A 15,436-nucleotide genomic window follows, 5' to 3' on the forward strand; every position below is an offset into this window, starting at 1 on the left:
CCCGAGGCATAGACTCCCGGAGCCACTACCACTTTTTAGTGATATTTCCTCTCATATCACTAAAAATCTTCTGCATCTTCCAAAATCTATCGTGTCTGTCTTCATTATCATTGTTCTTAAAGTGCAGGCACCTGAGAAGCAGCAGGAACCTATTACGTGACATGTAACTGTTGAACACGAGGGACGGAACAAAGCTATCTTAGCTCCAATAATCCTGGATCACTTGTTTATGTGATCCGAATGTTTCATCATCATCATTATGCTCAACGCCAAAAACACATACATTTCCTCATTTGTCGTGTCTGTCCAAGGTGTCATGCGAGAGACAGGTAAAATGCTGAAGTCAGTGAGGCTGTGAACATATCTGTTCGTCTCTGCAACGAGTCCATCAAATGTTGGAATTTGTGGGACAAAAGTCTCACAATCCTCCCACACGAATACACCTGTGGGTTTGGTTTTGGAGCCAACACCACCACAAGCACCAAAAACACGGCTCCGTTGTCTTGTGCTAAAGCTGTGTATAGGCAAACCAGTATATGAAAGTGTTCTGCATAGTGTAGGCCTACCACGAACACCTGATGTCGAGGAAACACTGTTAACATTGTCCTCGGGCCGCGTGACGCTGCCGCTTGCCTCGGTGTGTTGCTGGGGCAGCAAAACCCCGCCTAGTAACACCATCGCTGCTTGTACTTGGTTCGTCAACACTGCTTGTATCAGGGCCTATGTCACCGAAGCCCGAAAATGATTCACCACATGTACTATCACTAAATAAACTTGCCTCAGAGGACACACATGGTTGTGGTGACTAACAGTACTCACCCAGGGCGGCAGGGCTGGCCAGGTGAGGCACGTGTATTGTACACACTCACGACCTCCTCCACCTCATTCTCCCCCTTACTCGTGTCAGACCTCTGTGTTAGGTCTTTCTCTGGATTGTAGTCTAAATGATCATCCATCACCATACAATATGTCGCATATTTCGTCCTTTGAGAGTCGTTTTCCTGGACCGCAGCTGATTGTGGACCGGGAGCTCGTAGACGATGCATCAGACATGGTTGCTTCCTTGAAACTGAGGCTCCCCACGGCCCTGGGGCATGCTGGGATTTTTTTTCAAAATGGCGGACTATCACTAGAGCCCCTCAGGCATCTATTTCATACCCACGTCACCGTGCGCCAGTTTTAAATAGTACGCTATATCTAAGAGATCCCTGAGGCGTGTTGCACACCACCCGTCAAGTGCCTCATTGCGCAGTGCAGTGGTTAATGGGTTATGTACACCCCCTGATTGAGCACATTAACCCCTGTGCAGCGCTGCTGGTAATAGCTGACAACACTGCTGTGCGCAAGAAAAAAATTCTTCTAAGATTGTGAAAATGTGTTCTCGCCCAAGTCTCAGAAACCTCTAAACTCTGCCCCAACCCCGAAGCTCTCAGACTCTTAGGAGCCGGAAGCAGGTGGGGGGGGGGCCGAGTGATGCACAGCAAGGGAAAAACGAGAGGGCGCGGACTGAACCAAGGCCGACGCGACAGACACCCCCAAGTCCAGGTCCCTATAAGCAAAACGGAGCAGCCTCACGGCATCCGGGGGAAGCAACTAGTCTAACACGTTGCAACCAAAACCTATCCTGCAAGGCATGACCCGCCTACACCCAAATAATATCACCAGGAGAATGGGTGAATTGTGTGACAAACAAGCAACAAAGCTCGCAGGACTTTGTGCCGAAGGTGTCATCAACCCAACAAGCAGCATGACAGACAAAAACAATGAGCGTCGCCTTGAGACAAGGGGACAGAGCAACCCTCACACTTAAACAAAGCGAGAAGGGATTTAGGGGTCATATCCATCGCTCCCGAGAGCCCCTGTGGGGTTTCCGAGGGCCCCTAGACTGGGTCTGCTAAGGGTAATCCCAGGCAGGGTACTGCCTGGGATTACCCATACCCAAGTCTACCAAACAAACTGCTAAAGCTGAACCTCCGGGACGTATCCACTCACAGCGGCGAAGGAGGGGGGTACCACCGAACACAGGAAGTCAACACCCTAACTAAACAGAGGAAAGGGACACAAGCCAGCCCCCCCCCCCCCCCTACAGGCCAAAACAAAAAAGGAAAAGAAAAACCCCTGCAAGAGGAAACATACCCAAGAGGAACAGAGCTGGATGATGTAATAGGTGAAAACTAGCTGCGTAGTACCCCACGCCCTACCAGTGCAATAAACTACCACTTACCTCAAGGTAAACAAGGGCGGAACCCCCAAAACACTCGAGGCGGTCAATTGCCAAGCAGTGAAAGACCAACAGAGGTAGACCCAAGGTGACTTGTGGAAGATAACCCCAAGCCCCAAGGGCGGTACTTAGCGCATACCACCGTAGGAGCAGTACTGAACCAAGGCACAGCGTAACACAAAGAGTCTGGAGCTGGAGCCATACGACCGTGATGTCTCGCATCAGCTGAAGAACTGGGGTGTGGATCGCGGGGGCTTCCCCTTCCCCCTCCTGGGGTGAGGGAGGAGCTGTGCAGACATGGAGCGCGGCTCGTGTGACGTAATGTTTGTTTGCTCGTTTTCATTTGGGGAGTTCTGTCCACTCGTTTGTCTATATTCGTCGTTTTAACCAGAATAGTGGTTTGTTTTGGGGCGCTTACCTTTCTGGGTGCCTGTCCCAGTCGATGGCAGATATAGAATGCTCCACAATCACATGTGCATTTCTATAGGTCATTGCTCCCCGTGCCTCTCTAAGGAGACCAGGATCTGGCTCGTGGTCCCAGGTAGTAATAATCATATCAGCCTGGATTGCTCCGGGGAGCCGTAGGGGCTCCCCCAAGAAAAAACAGAGTTTAATGTAATGAAACGCCAATTTCTGGGAAAGCCCTGAGGCTCCCTGAAGCTATCCAAACTGACATGTGAAATATTAGTTTGGGTTCATCAGTAACGGGAGTGCTTTATGCCTACCGATGACCATGAGCCAGAACCTGGTCCCCTCAGAGAGGTGCAGGGAGCAATAGCCTGTGAGCACTCTACATTTAGAGTATGTCATACTTACCATCGACTGGGGAAGGAACCCAGGAAAATTGGCGAAACAAGCCACTAGCTGGTTAAAATTGTAACCTATGTCCAAACATAGCAAAATAATTCCCCACAAAAAAAGTCATTAAAACTAGTGCACTCACTCATTAGCGCCCCCCTTTCCCCCGAGAGGAGGGGGGGGATGGTAGAAGGAGCCGGCTCAGCCAGCGGCTCTCTCCTTTTGTTCCTGAATGATGAAAACTGTTGACCGGAGGGAGGGAGGGTGTCAGGGTGCCTACAAAATGGCATTTCATTATATTCAACACTGGTTTTCTGTGGGGAGCCCTGTCGGCTTCCTGAAGCTAACTACCCTTAGATAAGTAAAAACGGGGACTTACCCGGGAGGCGGCAGCACTGCAGGTCTCAAGACGAAGAAGAGTCATCTGGCCACAACAGACGCACCAGTGCTACACAAGGCAGGAGAGGATCCAGAACGTTCACGAGATATCTGGTGGCCAGGACCCTGTGCGACCTTCAAAACTCCTGCGCCCGAATATTGACACAAGACATATTACCAAAGACAGCTGCCAGAGCAGCATATGTCCACACATTTTTTTGAGATATATACAAGAGTTGTTACATTCTTGTAGAGCCACTAGTACGCGTAGCGTTTCGGGCAGGTCCCTGGAATACGATCCCCTGCCGCGAAGAATCGTTTTTTCATCCAAGTACACATTTTACTGTTGCGTTAAACAGAGGCTACAGTTAAGGAATTGCGCCCAGTAAATCCTCCCCGGCCAGGATACGAACCCTTGACATAGCGCTCACGGAACGCCAGGCGAGTGTCTTACCACTACACCACGGAGACTGTTAATGACCGCACAACATCATGTTGTGCGGACATCCCTTCATAAACGGGCATGAAGGTAGACCACAGGCTGGCAAGACTTGATGACACTGGACAACCTGAGACACACGAGCTCTGGAACAGGGAACCAGAGAAACCGGATCCACCCAACGCGCATCCACAGACACCGAACCATTGGGCCACAGGCAGCGACGTAAAGCCGCCACCAGACACAGAACATGATGCATCACTTGCCGAATCAACCACGCATCCACCACCACTGGACCCTTCTGGAAGCCAGCCATCTCAATCTTTAGCAGAAAAGGAGAAGGCTGTCAACGAACAAAACGACCATCATGATAAAAAGAACAGTGCCCCTGGTCCTGAGAAGGCATGAAGGTCGCCAACCCGACTCCTAGAGGCCAAAGTCAACAAAAACAAGGCTTTCATAAAACAAACCTGAGCTGAAGAGGCCACCAAGGAGAAGAGAAAAAAGAGAGCACCCGATTCAAAGACCAGGACGTGTCTGGCGGCGCACGAGCAGGTCAGAGGTGAAAAAATGCTCGAGAGAGCTTGCAGAAAGGAGCAGAAGTGACAAGCACCTCAAAAGCAAGCTAGAGCGGCTCTGCCAATGCCGCACAATAAGAAGTGAAAACATGCGATATTAGATACCAGTCCAGAGAGAGCCAAGAGAGAAAAAAGACAAAATAAATTGACAGACACCAACAACACCTTATGAAGGGAAAGGAAATTGCAGACAGACTGCCAGGAGACTTCATACCATCGCTGAAATGAAGACTGCAGGTGGGACAACATTAAAAAGTCCCCTGATCACCATACAAAGGGCGACACACCCATGTAAAAAAACCCACACGCGAAGAGCGGAAGAGCACAACGAACCAACGAGGTACCTTACCGGCCAAACTTGCTGAAAGAGGCGGAGTCACGGAAAGACTCCCGGGTTCAGGCACCAAGCAAGCAGCACCTGAAACCAAGGCTGGGCCGGCCACCATGGGGCCAGGAGATTCCCTCTCCGCTGATAGGATTAAGGTCGAGTCAGAACACGGAGCAGCAGCTGGACTGGGAAAGAAAGGAATTAGGACCTCCACCTCAACAAGTCCTGCCGGAAAGCGTCCACCGCGATAGCCTCGTAAGGCGCTGTTCAGTGGCGCTGTTCCCCGCGAGGGGGAACAGCGCCACAGATAATGGGAGATGCCGAGATCACGTCGACGCGAAGAGGTCCACCTCTGGGCGCCCGAATGTCCGACAAAGAAAATAGAAGCAGCTGTTATCAACTGTCCACTCCGTGGATAGAGGAATGATACGTGGCCTGGTGAGCGCTGGTCACTAAGCCCAAGTCAAGAGACGAGGCATCCGTGAACACATCGAGCAAGGGAAGGGGAAGGCGCCATCCACCAAATCCCGAAAACCCCAAGAGGAAGCCAGAGACACAGCAACCGACTGTACACTATCACACACTATATACATCCCCTATCAATACACTTGGAACTCCACGAGTGTGATAATCAGTGAAGCAGTCAACGGGGCATAGGGGAAGTTTGCACTCAAAGCACCAAGTGCAGATGCATCTTCACTTGTGTACCCTACGTTGTGTGTTCTTGCAAACTTCGCAAGCACGTTTACCCTTGTCCCGTTAGCCTGTGCCTGGCATATAACCCAGCTTGAGTACAGCAAGGTGCTCATTACTCCTGAGTCTGTCAGGAACTGCGTGAGGCATTGTTGCTGGCACCCCACATGTGGCAACACAGCCCTTCACCCATACTTTACGAGAGGTTGGGACACTAGAGCAACACTGAATGTACGTAATGGGGGTCTCTTGCCTTACTTCACGAGATACATGTTGAAACAGTTGAGCACTGCAACATCAATGAGGGAAAAACAAAAATTCTTGGTCCACTTCACATAATTGTGAGGCACTTAAGGGCACCGAGCATCATGTCACATTAATCAACTAGCCGCATGTTTATGTTGTAGTCAATGACACAATCAGGTTTATATATTGGGAACCGTGTTGCAAAGTGCACTTTGCCACTGTCCAACATGGAACCGGTGTGAATAGTGGTCAACATATTTACCTCGCGTCTGTCTCTCCAGCACACTGATAACATTTTTTCACACTGTCGCAGCTGGCAATCACCCACTGCAATACCAATGTTAAACACTGGCATTTCCGTCCTGAAGGCCTTGACAGTGTCATATACGCCGGTGTTGTGATCAAGGAGGAGTCTGGTTAGCAAGGGGCTGGTATAGTAGTTGTCAGGGAACAGGATATGCCCCCTGGTTCAGCAATGGTTCCATAAGTGTTTTCATGACACGTGAAAACCCTGTGACGTGCCTGAAAATCCGTGAATATCTTGACCTAGTATGTCAACGTCAGTACCTGAATACAGTATCATGAACATGACAATACCAGTTTCGCAGTCACATAGCACGAAAACTTGAGGCCAAACCGATGCCGCTTAAATGGACTGTACTGCTTGAACGCCAGTCGTCCCTTGAAGAGGACTAGCGATTCATCAATCACGATATTCTGTCCTGGTACAACTTTCTGTACCTAGACAGAATATCCACAACTGATCCTGTCCACGGAACTTTCCTCTCATATCACTAAATATCTTCCGCACTTTCCACAGTCAGTCGCGTCTATCTTCAATATCATTGTTCTTAAAGTGCAGGCACATGAGAAGCAACACGAACCTATCACGTGACATGTACCTGTTGAACACGGGAGATGGAACAAGGCTGTCTTCTTTACTCCAATAATCTGCATTATGTGTTCATCTGAATGCCTCATTATCATGCAGAATGCTAAAAACACTTGCATTTCCTCATTGGTCGTGTCTTTCCAAGGTGTCATGCGAGAGGCAGGTAAAATGCCAGAGTCAATGAGGCCGTAAGTGTATCTGTTCGTCTCTGCAACGAGATGGTCCATGAATTACTGATCAAAATATTCCATAAAATAATTTATTTAAGCCTTATCATCACCTGTATAGAGGAATAAAGATGTCTCACCAGCATCGTTATCATCAAATGTTGAAATTTATGGACAAAAGTCTCACAATCCTCCCACACAAGTACACCAGTGGTTTTGCTTTTGGAGTCGTTTTGCTGGACCGCAGCTGACCGTGGACCGGGAGCTCATAGACAATGCGTCAGACATGGTTGCTGCCTTGAAACTGAGGCTCCGCACGGCCCTGGGGCATGCAGGGAATTTAAAATGGTGGACGATCACTGGAGGCCTCAGGCATCCATTTCGTACCCGCGTCACCTCTCGCCAGCTTTGAATCATACGCTATACATATGAGGTCCCTGAGGCCCATTAACACCACCCGTCGAGCGCCTCAAGGCACGTTACACAACCACCCGTCGAGCGCCTCAAGGCACGTTGCACAACCACCCGTCGAGCGCCTCAAGGCACGTTGCACAACCACCCGTCGAGCGCCTCAAGGCACGTTGCACAACCACCCGTCGAGCGCCTCAAGGCACGTTGCACAACCACCCGTCGAGCGCCTCAAGGCACGTTGCACAACCACCCGTCGAGCGCCTCAAGGCACGTTGCACAACCACCCGTCGAGCGCCTCAAGGCACGTTGCACAACCACCGTCGAGCGCCTCAAGGCACGTTGCACAGTTCAGTGGTTAAACACTACAAAAATATATTTGCTGTTATCACACTATATGCACACGTTATTTATAAGTACTGTATCTACATTTGTGTTTACTATAACGAACCACGGTAACGAATACTATCATCAATAAATAATAGTAGTTAGACATGTATTTGGACATTTTTAGGTGATGCTGTGGTCACAAGCTGAACTGCAGTGCTGTTAGCTCATGCTGCGTGCACCAGCCTTCGTTGCTCACTCAGTACTGAGGCTCTCACACCCGGCAATGTTGCCCACGATTTTCTTTTAAATTTCGTCTGTTTACTAGAACCTTGAGGAAGCTGATGTGGACCCCATGTAGCCGCGGGACTTTTAAATCTCACGCGGTACTTTATAAGTATATATACAGTGTGCGGTGTGCTGGCAGTATATATACAGTGTGCGGTGTGCAGGCAGTATATATACAGTGTGTGGTGTGCTGGCAGTATATATACAGTGTGTGGTGTGCTGGCAGTATATATACAGTGTGTGGTGTGCAGGCAGTATATATACAGTGTGTGGTGTGCAGGCAGTATATATACAGTGTGTGGTGTGCAGGCAGTATATATACAGTGTGTGGTGTGCTGGCAGTATATATACAGTGTGTGGTGTGCTGGCAGTATATATACAGTGTGTGGTGTGCAGGCAGTATATATACAGTGTGTGGTGTGCAGGCAGTATATATACAGTGTGTGGTGTGCAGGCAGTATATATACAGTGTGTGGTGTGCAGGCAGTATATATACAGTGTGCGGTGTGCAGGCAGTATATATACAGTGTGTGGTGTGCAGGCAGTATATATACAGTGTGCGGTGTGCAGGCAGTATATATACAGTGTGTGGTGTGCAGGCAGTATATATACAGTGTGTGGTGTGCAGGCAGTATATATACAGTGTGTGGTGTGCAGGCAGTATATATACAGTGTGCGGTGTGCAGGCAGTATATATACAGTGTGTGGTGTGCTGGCAGTATATATACAGTGTGTGGTGTGCAGGCAGTATATATACAGTGTGCGGTGTGCAGGCAGTATATATACAGTGTGCGGTGTGCAGGCAGTATATATACAGTGTGCGGTGTGCAGGCAGTATATATACAGTGTGTGGTGTGCAGGCAGTATATATAGTGTGTGGTGTGCAGGCAGTATATATATAGTGTGTGGTGTGCAGGCAGTATATATAGTGTGTGGTGTGCAGGCAGTATATATACAGTGTGCGGTGTGCAGGCAGTATATATACAGTGTGCGGTGTGCAGGCAGTATATATACAGTGTGTGGTGTGCAGGCAGTATATATAGTGTGTGGTGTGCAGGCAGTATATATACAGTGTGCGGTGTGCAGGCAGTTAGACCAAATTGTATATATACAATTTGCGCTGTTAAAGGGTTAAGGTGCAATGTGCAGTTCTGAGTGTTAATACACTCACCATCACTAGGTAATGACAAAATCACGATTAATACACTCACAGTCACTAGTTAATAACAACATCATGATTAATACACTCATTATTACTAGTTAATAATATCAATATCGCTCACCCTCACTAGTTAATACATCAACATGATACACACACACACTGGTAGTACAGTAAGAATAAAATTGTCCTTACCATCATTAATGGGCAGAAGTTGTGTTTGCTATCGTCCTGGGTAGCCGAGCAGAGACTGGAAGCAGTATTACCTGTTGGGGGAAAATAAAACAAATATAAGATTTCTAGAACTAAAATTATTACCACAAAAAAATAATAAATGTTTAGGAAAATTAAATAAAAAAATTTAGATATCGTACTTTGAGCAGAAGTTGGGAGTGTGAACAAGTTTAAGGAGAGCAGGTAGGAGTAAGGAGGGTGGGCAGGAGTAAGGAGGGTGGGCAGGAGTAAGGAGGGTGGGCAGGAGTAAGGATGGTGGGCAGGAGTAAGGAGGGTGGGCAGGAGTAAGGATGGTGGGCAGGAGTAAGGAGGGTGGGCAGGAGTAAGGAGGGTGGGCAGGAGTAAGGAGGGTGGGCAGGAGTAAGGATGGTGGGCAGGAGTAAGGATGGTGGGCAGGAGTAAGGAGGGTGGGCAGGAGTAAGGATGGTGGGCAGGAGTAAGGAGGGTGGGCAGGAGTAAGGAGGGTGGGCAGGAGTAAGGAGGGTGGGCAGGAGGGGGGGGGGGGGGTGGGGGGGGGGTGGGCAGGATAAGGGGTGGGCAGGAGTAAGGATGGTGGGCAGGAGTAAGGAGGGTGGGCAGGAGTAAGGATGGTGGGCAGGAGTAAGGAGGTGGGCAGGAGTAAGGAGGGTGGGCAGGAGTAAGGAGGGTGGGCAGGAGTAAGGAGGGTGGGCAGGAGTAAGGAGGGTGGGCAGGAGTAAGGAGGTGGGCAGAGTAAGGAGGGTGGGCAGGAGTAAGGAGGTGGGCAGGAGTAAGGATGGTGGGCAGGAGTAAGGAGGGTGGGCAGGAGTAAGGAGGTGGGCAGGAGTAAGGAGGGTGGGCAGGAGTAAGGAGGGTGGGCAGGAGTAAGGAGGGTGGGCAGGAGTAAGGAGGGTGGGCAGGAGTAAGGAGGGTGGGCAGGAGTAAGGAGGGTGGCAGGAGTAAGAAGGGCAAGGAGGGTAAGGAGGGCAAGGAGGGACCCTGTCTGGCATGGAGGGAAGGAGGGAGTCAGGCTATGGGTGGGTGGGCAAGCAGGGAGGCTGGAGTGGGTGTTCATCCACCTGCAAATCTGCTCATCCACCCACCTGTCCACCATCAAACCCATCTTCCTGCCATCCGTTCATCCAGCCCACTTTCCCTCCAGCCATCCAGCCCACCCGCTCACCCACCCATCTGCCCGCCCACTTGCCCTGCCCACCTTCCTGCCAGGCAGCTACCCACCCAGCTCACCACCCACCCAGCACCACACACTAATTATAGTGTGTGTGGAAAATCAAATTACGTTGGCTGTGATACATAAAGATTGTGAATGTTAATTTTTTTCTTCCCCGGTAAAACTCGGCTAATACGGATGTCGGGCTTAACTGGATAGGGGTCCTTCCCATATAGTCTGGATAATCGAGTTCATACAGTATATATAATATATTATCCAGGATATATGACCTCTATCAAGCATATTCAGGTCATTTTTACATATTTAGCACTAATAACTAACCTTGCCTACAACTATTCTAATACTTCATTTCAAGTCCAAAACAAGGCATACATACACTATATTATTAAACCTCTTGTCAAGAAATACTTTATATAAATCAGCCAAGCCTACTCAGGCCACACTCACTGAATGAAAGGTTTCTGATCTTTCCATGTGAAAACACTCATAATAATGCCAGATTATTTTAACCATTGAGAACCCACGTAATAGTGTGCAAGAGGCAGAGGTGTAATTAACGGAGGGAAGCGCGATCACAAGTTAGGTATCCAGTGTCAGTTATTTCTTATAAGACATTCAGGTATTCATAATTAAACATCTGATGAGAAAATATATAGGATTCTGTAATGAGAAAATGTGGCTAACTCTACAGTAGACGGAAAAACACCAAAATTTACATACTGAAATCACAAATTTAAATAGAATAAACCTAACAAATAAGGTATAGAGAAGACTCTTGTAATGTGATTCATTGACCACTTGGAAATTCAAATGCATTTTACCTACCAATAATACACTAACATACGTTAGCTTGAATATTCCTGGAGTGACTCTCATACATTCTCTCTCGCTCCATATAATTTCAAACATTTCCTTTATATCAGAAAGTTGGATATACCAAATCTTTTAAATGTTAAACATCGACAAATTTAACATTTAAAAATGTAATTTACTGGTGTAAATGTGTATTTATGAGTGTATAAACATCTATTTAAATGTATAATAAAACAAATATGAAAGACAAAAGCATATAAAGAATAAACTAGAAAACAGAATGTAGCAACTCTATGATTAATGAAATGTTTGAAACATTTTATGTCATCATTCATTCATTCATAATTTACATCATTTACACAACATAATTTACATAATAGTAGGCATCCATCAGTCTCAGGAGACTATTGAGTTGTGCTCTGCTTGTCGGTCTGGAGTGGCCTCTCCAGGGTGCAAAGCCTGAGTAGGTTGATATGCTGGAGAAACTTATCCAAGCAGCAGGCGCCGAAAGTCTCCAATGGAAAGGCAAACGCCAATACGATTGGTTCCAGCGCCGTCGCATGAACTGTCAGAACGAGAGACTCCAACTCCGGAGTTAACCTCAAGGTTGGTAAAAGAGGGCACAGGGATTCCAGACCCGGAGACCGCCGGGGTCGGAGAAGAACCAGCCCAGCAAGGGGCAAGAACGACCCCAGCCTCCTGAAGCAGAGCTTGGGCTCCCTGAGCCCCAGGTGGAGGATGTCCAACCCTGCACCTATGGGTTCATCACAGCCACCTTTCACCGAGGCTACCTTCCTTCATGACCCAGCAGAAGGAAGAGTAATAATTATTAATTACAACAAGTCGTATTATAATTATTATTATAATAATATAGTTATTAATATCATTATAATAATACAGAGTAACTAGGGCAGGGCGAGGAACAAACTATCTGACAATTTACATACACAGTAACATAATAACATAATTAACATAATTAACATACACAAAAAACACCTGCTTGCCATAAGTCCCTTTGTACGCTAAATAAATGTTCTATAGTATTAAACATGGCATATTGTGGAATATAATGTTTACTACATGAATAATTCAAATACAGTGTTACCTTCATTTACGATCGTAATCCATTCCCAGAGACTCGGTGTCAACAAAAATTCGGCAACAAAACAAATTTTGCCATAAGAAATAATGTAAGTTTAATTAATCCGTCCCCCCCCCAATAAAAACGGCGTTGAATGTAATGAAACGCCATTTTCTGGGTGATACCCGGAGGCTCCCCGGAGCTTACTAGGCTGACATGCTAATGTCAGACATTGGCATCAATCATGTGTATGGAGTTCTGTGGGTCTACTGGGGACCACGAACCAGAACCTGGCCCCTCAGAGAGGCAAGGGGAGCAATGCCCTATAGAAACCCCCGTGGGTTGGAAGCATTCTATGTCTGCCATCGACCCGGTCAGGCACCCAGAAAGGTAAGCATCCCAAAACAAACCCCTATTCTGGTGAAATTATTGCTACCAAAAGCCGAACAAGTGGATAGAACTCCCCACAAAGAAACGAACAAACGATCATGACGTCACACGTCTCCGAGCCGCTGTTACACAGCTCCCCCGTCCCCGGGAGGGGGAAGGGGGGAGCCCCAGACCCCTCACGCCGGCTATCGACCTGTCAGTTTTGAGCTGGATGTCAAACACACGAAAAAAACGCCGACCGGGGGAAGGGAGGGATGCCGGGCAGCCTCCGGGTCTCACCCAGAAAATGGCGTTTCATTACATTCAAAGCTGGTTTTCTGGGGGGACCCCCTTCGGCTCCCCAGAGCTAAACTACCCACAGAGGAAGAACGTAGGAACTTACCCGGGAGGCAGTCGTTGCTCACTCCACAACTCGAAGTCAAGACAACTTGCTGCAACCGCCGACCTAAATGACACAGGCCTGACTAGGCCCAGGGAGGTGCACGAGGTAACGAGCAGCCATGGCCCTGTACGACCGCCAAAAGCCCCGTGCCCGAATGCCAGCCCAGGACATGGTGCCAAAGACGGCAGCAAGCACAGTGAACGTACAAACGTTATGGGCACGGGGATAGACCGCAGGCTGGCTATCAATGAAAATACAGGCAGCTACAAGGAAAGTGTAGAGTTGAAAAATAAACAACTTTCCCTGTCATAAACACTCACCCACAACGTTACTGTAAGCAACATGTGAGTCATAAACACGCTTCTTCCCTTAGTTTTATCATTTATATTTAAACAAAACACAAACACGTAGGACATTATCTTGTTTAACTGAATCCATGCTGGTGCTTTGAGAGAAATCTTAATTTTTTAGTGTTCTAAGAGACGTTTCCTTGCAAGCTTCTCTAGCGCCTAACTGAGAATGGTCGATAATGAAGCTACTGTGTAGTTTAGTGGCTCCTGTGTCCTTTCATTCCGGCACATTGGCACTACACTGGTTGTCTTCCATTCCTTTGGCAACTCCCTCTTTTTCACTGATGTGTCGAAGAGTTAATGGGAGGATCAAGTCCGCAGCTACATCTTTCAGTCTCCACAAATACCATTTGTTGCTTACAGTGTAATGGTGGGTGAGTGTTTATGACTTACATGTTACTTACAGTAACGTGGTGGGTGAGTGTTTATGACTTACATGTTACTTACAGTAACGTGGTGGGTGAGTGTTTATGACTCACATGTTACTTACAGTAACGTGGTGGGTGAGTGTTTATGACTCACATGTTGCTTACAGTAACGTGGTGGGTGAGTGTTTATGACTCACATGTTACTTACAGTAACGTGGTGGGTGAGTGTTTATGACTCACATGTTACTTACAGTAACGTGGTGGGTGATTTTTTATGACTCACATGTTACTTACAGTAACGTGGTGGGTGAGTGTTTATGACTCACATGTTGCTTACAGTAACGTGGTGGGTGAGTGTTTATGACTCACATGTTACTTACAGTAACGTAGTGGGTGAGTGCTTATGACTCACATGTTGCTTTCACTTTGACTTCAAACTTTCACCATAATGAACCACTAAGCTGGTATGGTGTCCAAACAGCTTAGTGTCAGCACACAAGCAAGCAAACAACGTCACCTTACTCAGCAAGAATTCTTCTCTCAATATGCAGTTTTTGCTGGTATTACACTACACACACACACACGTTATATATAACGTGTGGGTATATACCCCCCCCCCCTCACATCTAATTAGTTAAACAAAATCCTATATTATTTTAAGTTTTGCCCAAAATGCTTTGTGTGATAGTGGCTTCATTATAAGTAGTAAGTGTAACTCCTGTCCTTCCAATTGTACATTATTCTTACGTTCTTTGTTCACACACATTATTTTGAATAAACATTATTAGTATTATTATTCTATAGGCTAATATTCACACCCCAACAATGGCATAGGCATATAATTCATCCCTAACAATTCCAAAGGCATATGTCCACACCCCAAAAATTATCGAGGCCTATGTCCACACTGAACAATTCCATAGGCCTGGGTGCACACCCCAACAATACCAGTCCCCAACCAAACAATTCAAAAGGCCTATATCCACACCTGAACATATGATTCACCCGAACAATTCCAAAGGCCCATGTCCACACCCCCAACAATTCCACAGGCCTTAGTCTACAACCCAGCAGTTCCATACACCCATGTCCACACCCCAAACTATGGGGTGTGTAGGCCTATGTAAGACAATGGTGGAGCAGAAAGTACTCCAGTACTTACGGAGGATTATGAGAGTGCGAGGAACAAGGTGGTCAGGTGGAGCCAGTGACCTTCAACAGTTTTGTCTCTCCCTCGTGGTATATCCTCAATGTCTTCAGTGGTGTGGCCTCACCACACACTTACACTGCCATAAGTGTCCTGAGAGTACTGTGGGAGGGACAATTTGGCGGGTATTGTGGTTCAACCCGTTCTCGCAAATTTAATAAGTCAATATTGACTTATTAAATATGTGCATAGGTGACATACTTAACATAATAGATACCCGTAAAAAGATTCATAGAAAACACCGACCTTACCTAACCTTGTTAGTATCTTAAGATAAGCATCTTATAGCTTTGTAATTACAATTATTACCTAACCTATAATAGGTATAGGTTAAGTAATAATTGTAATTACGAAGCAATAAGATGCTTATCGTAAGATACTAACAAGGTTAGGTAAGGTCGGTGTTTTCTATGAATCTTTTTAGGGGTATCTATTATGTTTAGTATATCACCTAGGCACGTAGTTAATAAGTCAATATTGACTTTACGAATTTGCGAGAACGGGTTGTGTGGTCACAGGAGACCGTCTCTAAGAAAGTG

The 15,436-nt window shown here is 47.1% G+C and overlaps 1 protein-coding gene across 4 annotated transcripts in view; it reads right to left on the reverse strand.

The window, feature by feature from the left end:
• Window positions 1–15,167, reverse strand: part of LOC138372376 (tripartite motif-containing protein 5-like) — a 60,341-nt gene extending 45,174 nt beyond the window's left edge. Inside the window, exons 1-2 of one of the 4 annotated variants that reach the window (XM_069337677.1) lie at window positions 14,853–15,167; window positions 9,118–9,188 (exon numbers count right to left, since the gene is read on the reverse strand). Coding sequence is in view for 3 of the 4 variants with exons in the window: in XM_069337674.1 (XP_069193775.1) it covers window positions 9,118–9,123 (6 nt within the window). In the remaining variant the exon portion in view is untranslated. The remainder of the gene's footprint in view (window positions 1–9,117; window positions 9,189–14,852) is intronic. The other 3 variants (XM_069337674.1, XM_069337676.1, XM_069337675.1) reach the window with 3 other exon arrangements.
• Window positions 15,168–15,436: the final 269 nt, after the last annotated feature.

Source organism: Procambarus clarkii, chromosome 38 (assembly GCF_040958095.1).
Source record: "Procambarus clarkii isolate CNS0578487 chromosome 38, FALCON_Pclarkii_2.0, whole genome shotgun sequence".
Taxonomy (NCBI): Eukaryota; Metazoa; Arthropoda; class Malacostraca; order Decapoda; family Cambaridae; genus Procambarus; species Procambarus clarkii.